This window comes from Hyla sarda, chromosome 7 (assembly GCF_029499605.1).
Source record: "Hyla sarda isolate aHylSar1 chromosome 7, aHylSar1.hap1, whole genome shotgun sequence".
NCBI lineage: Eukaryota > Metazoa > Chordata > Amphibia > Anura > Hylidae > Hyla > Hyla sarda.
This window is the reverse complement of record NC_079195.1, coordinates 42,174,121-42,184,097: the sequence shown is the minus strand read 5'-3', so window position 1 is coordinate 42,184,097 and position 9,977 is coordinate 42,174,121. Positions and strand designations below refer to the sequence as shown.

Below are 9,977 nucleotides of genomic sequence, written 5' to 3'. Positions count from 1 at the left end.
TATTAAAAGTTTTTGTTGATGACAGGTACTCTTTAAGGACGCAGACAATAACATTTTTACGTTTTTGTTTTTTCCTCCTCACTAGAGATGAGCAAACTTACAGCAAATTCGATTCGTCACGAACTTCTCGGCTCGGCAGTTGATGACTTATCCTGCGTAAATTAGTTCAGCCTTCAGGTGCTCCGGTGGGCTGGAAAAGGTGGATACATTCCTAGGAAAGAGTCTCCTAGGACTGTATCCACCTTTTCCAGCCCACCGGAGCACCTGAAAGCTGAACTAATTTACGCAGGAAAAGTCATTAACTGCCGAGCCGAGAAGTTCGTGACGAATCAAATTTACTGTAAATTCGCTCATCTCTACTCCTCGCCTTCAAAAAATCATAACTCTTTTATATTTTCATCCATAGTATGAGGGCTTGTTTTTTGCATGACCAGTTTTCTGTTGTAATGCCATCACTCACTTTACCATAAAATATATGGCGCAACCAAAAAAAAATACTATTTGTGTGGTGAAATTAAAAAGAAAACCGCAATTTTGCTAATTTTGGAAGGTTTTGTTTTCACGCCGTAAAATTTACGGTAAAAATGACATTTGTTCTTTATTCTTTGGGTCAATACGATTAAAATGATACCCGTGATTATACACTTTTCTACTACTGTTGCGCTTAAAAAAAATCGCAAACTTTTTAACCAAATTAGTAAGTTTCAAATCCCCCTATTTTGAAGACCTATAACTTTTTCATTTTTCCATATAAGCGGCGGTATGAGGGCTAATTTTTTGCGCCGTGATCTGTACTTTTTATTGATACCATATTTGCTTATATACGGTAGAACTTTTAATCCATTTTTATAAAAAAATTGGGGAATAAAATGTCATAAAAAAGCATCTATTTTGGACTTTTTTTATTTTTACGTTCACGACGTTCACCGTACGGTATCATTAACATTTTATTTTAATAGTTCAGATATTTATGCACGCAGTGATACCAAATATGTATATAAAAAAAAATTTAACACTTTGTGGGGGTGAAATAGGGAAAATGTGACAATTTATGTTTTTATTGGGGAAGGGGGTTTTTCACATTTTTTTTAATCTTTTTTTTTACTTTTATTTTTACACTTTAATAGTCCCCATAGGGGACTGTTTATAGCAATCATTCGATTGCTAATACTGTTCAGTGCTATGTATAGGACAAAGCACTGATCAGTGTTATCAGTCATCTTCTGCTCTGGTCTGCGGGAAGGCAGATCAGAGCAAAAGACGTCGGGAGACAGCCGGAGCAAGGTGAGGGGACCTTCGTCTGCCGTGCTGGATGATCGGATCGCCCGCAGCAAATTTTATGTTTAGTCAGTGAACATGAAATTGGGGGGAGAGGGCTATATAAAATAGGGGGATTAGAAATTAACCCCTTAAGGACCAGGCCATTTTACACCTTAAGGACCAGAGCGTTTTTTGCAATTCTGACCACTGTCACTTTAAACATTAATAACTCTGGAATGCTTTTAGTTATCATTCTGATCCTGAGATTGTTTTTTCGTGACATATTCTACTTTAACTTAGTGGTAAAATTTTATGGTAACTTGCATCCTTTCTTGGTGAAAAATCCCAAAATTTGATGAAAAAAATGAAAATTTTGCATTTTTCTAACTTTGAAGCTCTCTGCTTGTAAGGAAAATGGATATTCAAAATAAAACATTTTTGGGTTCACATATACAATATGTCTACTTTATGTTTGCATCATAAAATTTATGAGTTTTTACTTTTGGAAGACACCAGAGGGCTTCAAAGTTCAGCAGCAGTTTGGAAATTTTTCACAAAATTTTCAAACTCGCTATTTTTCATGGACCAGTTCAGGTTTGAAGTGGATTTGAAGGGTCTTCATATTAGAAATACCCCATAAATGACCCCATTATAAAATCTACACCCCCAAAGTATTCAAAATGACATTCAGTAAGTGTATTAACCCTTTAGGTGTTTCACAGGAATAGCAGAAAAGTGAAGGAGAAAATTCACAATCTTCCTTTTTTTACACTCGCATGTTCTTGTAGACCCAATTTTTTAATTTTTGCAATAGGTAGAAAGGAGAAAATTTTTACTTGTATTTGAAACCCAATTTCTCTCGAGTAAGCACATACCTCATATGTCTATGTTAATTGTTCGGCGGGCGCAGTAGAGGGCTCAGAAGGGAAGGAGCGACAAATGGTTTTTGGGGGGCATGTCACCTTTAGGAAACCCCTATGGTGCCAGGACAGCAAAAAAAAACCACATGGCATACCATTTTGGAAACTAGACCCCTCGGGGAACGTAACAATGGGTAAAGTGAACCTTAATACCCCACAGGTGATTCACGACTTTTGCATATGTAAAAAAAAAAAAATGTTTTATCTAAAATGCTTGGTTTCCCAAAAATTTTACATTTTTAAAAAGGATAATAGCAGAATATACCCCCCAAAATTTGAAGCCCAATTTCTCCCGATTCAGAAAACACCCCATATGGGGGTGAAAAGTGCTCTGCTGGCGCACTACAGGTCTCAGAAGTGAAGGAAACACATTTGGCTTTTTGAAAGCAAATTTTGCTCTGGGGGCATGCCGCATTTAGGAAGCCCCTATGGTGCCAGAACCGCAAAAAAAAAACCACAGGGCGTACAATTTTGGAAACTAGAACCCTCGGGGAACATAACAAGGGGTAATGTGAACCTTAATACCCTACAGGTGTTTCCCGACTTTTGCATATGTAAAAAAAATTTTTTTTTTTTACCTAAAATGCTTGGTTTCCCAAAATTTTTACATTTTTTAAAAGGGTAATAGCAGAAAATACCCCCCAAAATTTGAAGCCCGATTTCTCCCGATTCAGAAAACACCCCATATGGGGGTGAGAAGTGCTCTGCTGGCGCACTACAGGTCTCAGAAGAGGAGGAGTCACATTTGGCTTTTTGAAGGCAAATTTTGCTCTGGGGGCATGCCGCATTTAGGAAGCCCCTATGGTGCCAGGACAGCAAAAAAAAAAACCCACATGGCATACTATTTTGGAAACTAGACCCCTCAGGGAACGTAACAAGGGGTTAAGTGAACCTTAATACCCTACAGGTGATTCACAACTTTTGCATATGTAAAAAAAAAATAAAAAAAAAAAATGTTTACCTAAAATGCTTGGTTTACCAAAAATTTTACATTTTTAAAAAGGGTAATAGCAGAAAATACCCCCCAAAATTTGTAACACAATTTCTCCCGAGTACGGCGATACCCCATATGTTACCCTAAACTGTTGCGTTGAAATATGACAGGGCTCCAAAGTGAGAGCGCCATGCGCATTTGAGGCCTAAATTAGGGACTTGCATAGGGGTGGACATAGGGGTATTCTACGCCAGTGATTCCCAAACAGGGTGCCTCCAGCTGTTGTAAAACTCCCAGCATGCCTGGACAGTCAGTGGCTGTCTGGTAATACTGGGAGTAGTTGTTTTGCAACAGCTGGAGGCTCCGTTTTGAAAACAGTGGCGTACCAGACGTTTTTCATTTTTATTGGGGAGGGGGGCTGTGTAGGGGGTATGTGTATATGTAGTGTTTTTTACTTTTTATTTTATTTTGTGGTAGTGTAGTGTTTTTAGGGTACAGTCGCACGGGCGGGGGGTTCACAGTAGTTTCTCGCTGGCAGTTTGAGCTGCAGCAGAAAATTTGCCGCAGCTCAAACTTGCAGCCCGATACTTACTGTAATCCTCCGCCCATGTGAGTGTACCCTGTACATTCACATTGGGGGGGGGGGGGGGGGGACATCCAGCTGTTGCAAAACTACAACTCCCAGCATGTACGGTCTATCAGTGCATGCTGGAAGTTGTAGTTTGGCAACAGCTGGAGGCACACTGGTTGTGAAACACCGAGTTTGGCAACAAACTCAGTGTGCTGCCTTCGCAATGTATTTTACATGCTTGGCACTCAGCAGGGTCTGTTCCTTTAAGACCCTCCATTTTCTTGAAGCCTAGAGGCGGGCCTTCTCTCTAAAGCATAGGACTAGCTCCGGCATGTCTCATTCATTCCAGCTCCAGCCACCACAGTGACCAGATCCACAGGACTTCTTAAAGCTAATACAGCCTGCAAATCTGATAAATACCAAAGCCTGTGAGTAAGGAATTGTTAGTTATCTTGTGTAGAGAGATGCTCGGCATTTGTAGATAGAGAATGTGTTTTCAGTGTGTAGTAAGTGAGCACATGTTAGACCATATCTATGTATTAGCAATGCATAATGTAAGGCACTTGAATAGCCATGCTTATATCTGTCTTTCATATGTTTGTTTTACAGTTTTACCGCACTTTCATTATATCTCAGTAAAGATTACATCAGTTAAGCAAACCAGCGTGTCTTTCCTTGAGATTCGGTATAAACTTGATGTGAAGCTGTGTCCACGAGACAGCGGAGACATTATAGTAAAAAGGCTTTTAAAACGTTATCAGAAGCAGTTAATCAGCTTTGAATCGTCCGCAGCAGTAAAAAAGACTCATAAATCCTGTGCCCTGCAGTCTGTGTCGGAGTAAGGGCGCGAAGCACTAGAAAGTGAAACTAATTCTCTCACGTGCTATAACACCGCTGTACTGTGTCCAGTCATCATCATTATCTGCGCTGCCAGCTAAATCAAGATGCAGAACCCAGAGAACAGCACTCTGACAGTTAACCCTCAATGCTCCTATAAAGAGGAAGACACCTTCCCAAGAAGTAGATCTAGGTGCACAACATTGTCTAGAGCGTCCAGTCAAACAAATCTAACTTCGGTTAGCGCCGATGCATCAAGATTTAAACGCCATAGTTCTAGACACTCAAGCACCACCAGCCTGTCATCCGCTAGCGCCATAGCAACTAAGGCAAGAGCGAAAGCAGAGGCAGCTTGTGCAATGGCGTCCTATGCAAAGCAGGAAGCTGAATTGATGAAAGAACAAGCTGAAGTGCAAGCATCTTTACACTTACTGCAACAGCAGAAAAACGCTGCAGCAGCCTTAGCCGAGGCAGAAGTTCTCACAAGGGCTGCCGAAGCTCAGTTCGCTGACATAGAAACCCAGATGTCACCCCTCAGCACAAGCCAACGTACCCGTGAGTACATACAGTCACAAGCAACCATGTACACTGACCAGCAGTTCAATTATGCACCAAGACCATCAATAAGCAACTTTGATACTATGCAACACTGCAAGACTGAATTAGAACCTCAGGGTAGGAAGTCAAGTGGTTGCATGCTCAGAGACCAATCTGCCAACCTGACAAGAGTGCAAACGGATGCTGATGTACTCCCTCCTCAAGCAAATACAAGTCTGGATTATAGCAGAAAGACTTACAACAGAGGAGAACAAAGCAGACTTAGTCAAGTACCTCATCAGCCTTACCAGTCGCAGCCATACCCTGAGTTTACACCCAGGAAGTATTCACCAGATGCAGCAAGAGCTACAGAGGTAGCAAGATTCCTGATGCGCCGTGAGATAGTGAGCGCTGGTCTCATGAAATTCGATGACCGTCCAGAAAACTACTGGGCCTGGAAGTCATCTTTCCTAAGCGGTACCCAAGACTTAGATCTGACAGACAGAGAAAAGCTTGATCTGCTCGTCAAATGGCTAGGAACAGAGTCCACTGAGCAAGCCCAAAGAATCAGATCAGTACATGTTCATGACGCAGCAGCAGGACTTGCAATGGTGTGGAGGAGACTAGAACACTGCTATGGGTCACCTGAAGTGATTGAAGATGCTCTTCTGAAGAGGATAGAAAACTATCCAAGAATGACAAACAAAGACAATCAAAAGCTGAGAGGGTTTGGGGACCTACTCTTAGAAATAGAAGCCGCTAAGTCTAGTGGATATCTGCCAGGTCTCTCATACTTAGATACAGCACGTGGAGTTGATCCCATAATCGAGAAACTTCCTTTCAACTTGCAAGAAAGGTGGGTCACTCAAGCATCAAGATACAAGAAAGATCATCGAGTCGCATTTCCACCATTTGCCTTCCTTGCTGAATTCATCGTAGACCAAGCTGAAACACGCAATGATCCAAGCTTTGCTTTCCTGAACAAGAGAACTGCAAGCTCCCCAAAGGTAGAGCAAAAACATCCAACGCCTTACAAAGAACGCAGAGCAACAGTTTCTGTACGGAAGACAGAAGTCTCGCCTGAGTCTGCAGTCAATCAGGAAGACAACACAAGTAAGAAAGTTGAGGAGCCAGACAAAATATGTCTCATCCACAACAAGCCTCATCCACTAAGAAAATGTCGCAGTTTCAGAAGTAAGACGTTAGAAGAGCGCAAAGCTTACCTTAAAGACAATCACATTTGTTTCAGATGTTGCGCTTCAATTCAGCATCTTGCAAAAGACTGTACAAAAACAATAAAATGCACAGAGTGCAACAGTGACAAACACCTGTCAGCACTGCACCCAGGACCATCACCATGGAAACAAGAAGTTCCAGCAACTCAAGAAGATCATGGTGGGGAGCAAGGCGAGAGTACAACGCCAGCAGTAACCTCAAAGTGTACTGAGATCTGTACAGAGCAGGGCCGCCCCAGATCATGTTCCAAGATATGCTTAGTCAAGGTGTATCCTGCAGGCTTCAGAGAAAAAGCAATCAAGATGTACACAGTCTTGGATGAACAGAGTAACAGATCTCTGGCAAAAACAGAGTTCTTTGACCTCTTCGGTGACAAAGGAAGTCCAACTCCATACACCCTGAAGACTTGTTCTGGAGTTGTAGAGACAACAGGGAGAAGAGCAAACAACTACATCATTGAGTCATTAGATGGAAAGACAAAGGTGACTCTTCCTACCCTCATAGAATGTGATGAGATACCAGACGACAGGTCAGAGATCCCCACACCTGAAGTTGCTCGTCATCACCCCCATCTGGTGCGAATAGCAGACCAGATACCAGCACTAGATCCAGATGCTGCAATCATCCTTCTACTTGGGAGAGATATCCTCAGACTGCACAAAGTCAGAGAACAGTACAATGGGCCACACAATGCACCATTTGCACAACGCCTTGATCTCGGATGGGTCATCGTTGGAGAAGTATGTCTAGACGGACTCCACAAACCAGAAAAGGTAAATGTCTACAGAACACATCTGTTACAGAATGGTCGTACATCTTGTCTTTGCCCATGTACCAACAGTCTACACATTAAAGAGAGACTTGTAAACCCAACACATCATCGGAGTATCCAGAGGTGCATGGAAGACTTAGCCTCAACTGGAGATACAGATGAACTGGGCTGTAAGGTGTTTGAAAGAACACGAGATGACGACAAGCTAGCACCCTCGGTGGAAGATACTCTCTTCCTTGAGATTATGGACAGAGAAGTCTTCAGAGACAAATCAGGCAGCTGGGTAGCCCCTCTACCCTTCCGGTCACCACGCCATCGCCTTCCTGACAACAAGGTACAAGCAGAGAAACGCTTCACCTCGTTGCAGCACATGCTACAAAGAAAGCCAAATATGAAGAAACACTTCCAAGCCTTCATGCAGAAGATCTTTGATAACGATCAAGCTGAAAAGGCACCACCACTACAAGAGAACCAAGAACACTGGTACTTACCAATATTTGGGGTGTACCATCCTCAGAAACCAGGCCAGATACGCGTAGTATTTGACTCTAGTGCGAAACACCAAGGCATCTCACTAAATGATGTCCTTCTCAGCGGACCTGACCTGAACAACACACTCCTTGGAGTACTCATCAGGTTCAGAAAAGAACTCGTAGCAGTGACAGCAGACGTACAACAGATGTTCTACTGTTTCCTTGTTCGTGAAGATCACAGAGACTACTTAAGGTTCCTGTGGTATGCAGACAATGACTTTAACAAAGAAATCACAGAGTACAGGATGAAGGTACATGTGTTTGGAAACAGCCCTTCTCCAGCTGTAGCTATCTACAACCTGAGACGAGCAGCACAGCAAGGTGAAAGACATGGTCAAGAAGCCACACAGTTCGTCATGAAGAACTTCTACGTAGATGATGGACTTGCTTCTTTCTCCAGCAACGAAGAAGCTATCAACGTCCTGAAAAGTACAAGAGAAATGTTGGCAGAATCCAACATAAGACTGAACAAGGTAGCTTCCAACAGCAACAGAGTCATGGAAGCATTTCCAATGGAAGACCGTGCTAAAGACCTCAAAGACTTGGATCTAGGAACAGAATCACCACCCTTGCAAAGAAGTCTTGGGATTAGTTGGGACCTGAAGACTGACAGTTTCACCTTCAGGGTCTCCAGAGAAGAGAAGCCATTCACAAAAAGAGGTGTCCTATCTACAGTCAACAGTCTTTACGACCCCCTGGGGTTCGTAGCACCCATCATCATGCAAGGTAAAGCTCTTTTGAGACAGATCACTACTGAGCAAGAACAAAGTGACTGGGACATACCTCTACCTGAAGAGAAGGAAATGCAGTGGAAGTTGTGGAAAGACTCATTGTTAGAGCTTGAACAACTCAACATCCCTAGACCATACGTATCTGTTTCCTTGTCTGCTACAAAGAGAAGAGAAATATGCATATTCTCTGACGCCTCCACTATGGCTATCGCATCTGTCGCCTACCTTAGGGTAATAGACACTGAGGGACAAAGCCATGTCGGGTTCCTCATGGGAAAATCTAAGCTGGCTCCCAGACCGTCTCACACTGTCCCACGTCTAGAACTTTGTGCTGCTGTCTTAGCTGTAGAGATGGCAGACATGATTACAACAGAACTGGACATCGAGATCCATACAATTAACTTTTATACAGACAGCAAGATTGTGTTAGGATATATTCACAATGCTTCAAGAAGATTTTATACATACGTGGCCAACAGAGTGACACGTATCAGAAAGTCTACAAGTCCAGAACAGTGGCATCACATCAGCACAGACAAGAACCCAGCTGATCATGGGACGAGACTAGTGCCAGCCGCTGCGCTCAAGCAAACTAACTGGTTCGTAGGTCCATCCTTTCTTCGTAAACCAGAAACCAAAGAAACTACTCAGGTAGAGACCTTTCAGCTCATAGAACCAGATCAAGACAAAGAGGTAAGACCTCAAGTGACAGTTTGTAGGACTATAGTTACAAGAGACAGTCTGGGCGCTCATAGATTTGAAAGGTTTTCCAGCTGGAAGTCGCTGACCCGTGCAATCGGAAAACTTAAGGTCACGATCATCAGATGCATCCAGCAGGAAGTCTTTAAAGAAGAAATCCAAGGCCTTCTGAAAACGGAAGAGATTTCTCAACACAATTCGCTCAAGGACTTGTACACCAAGCAAAGGAAACAAGTTCAAAGTCTTGCGGACATTTTCTGGAAGAGGTGGAGACAGGAATACCTGGTGATATTCCAGCCACGCAAGAAATGGCAAGATGACAAGCCCAATTTACAAGTTGGAGACTTTGTCCTACTGAAAGACTCTCAGGCCCACAGGAACGAGTGGCCTATTGGACTCATTGTGGGGACTGATTCTAGTAGTGATGCTAGAGTTAGAAAGGTTGAAGTTAGGATTGTTAGACAGGGCATTCCCAAAGTGTATGCAAGGCCAATTTCTGAAGTAGTTTTACTTCTGTCCAAGGGTTAGTGGCATAACAAAAAGTATGCCAGGTGGGGAGTGTGCTGCCTTCGCAATGTATTTTACATGCTTGGCACTCAGCAGGGTCTGTTCCTTTAAGACCCTCCATTTTCTTGAAGCCTAGAGGCGGGCCTTCTCTCTAAAGCATAGGACTAGCTCCGGCATGTCTCATTCATTCCAGCTCCAGCCACCACAGTGACCAGATCCACAGGACTTCTTAAAGCTAATACAGCCTGCAAATCTGATAAATACCAAAGCCTGTGAGTAAGGAATTGTTAGTTATCTTGTGTAGAGAGATGCTCGGCATTTGTAGATAGAGAATGTGTTTTCAGTGTGTAGTAAGTGAGCACATGTTAGACCATATCTATGTATTAGCAATGCATAATGTAAGGCACTTGAATAGCCATGCTTATATCTGTCTTTCATAT

At 42.7% G+C, this 9,977-nt stretch overlaps 1 protein-coding gene across 3 annotated transcripts in view; it reads left to right on the top strand.

Annotated features, from left to right (window-relative positions):
* Positions 1 to 3,902: 3,902 nt before the first annotated feature.
* LOC130283247 (uncharacterized) overlaps positions 3,903 to 9,977 on the top strand; it is a 35,564-nt gene continuing 29,489 nt past the window's right edge. For 2 of the 3 annotated variants that reach the window (XR_008846615.1, XR_008846614.1), the window contains exons 1-2: positions 3,903 to 4,113; positions 4,295 to 9,809. Coding sequence is in view for 1 of the 3 variants with exons in the window: in XM_056532469.1 (XP_056388444.1) it covers positions 4,630 to 9,558 (4,929 nt within the window). In the remaining 2 variants the exon portion in view is untranslated. Of the gene's footprint in view, positions 4,114 to 4,294; positions 9,967 to 9,977 lie in introns of those variants that run through there. The other variant, XM_056532469.1, reaches the window with a different exon arrangement.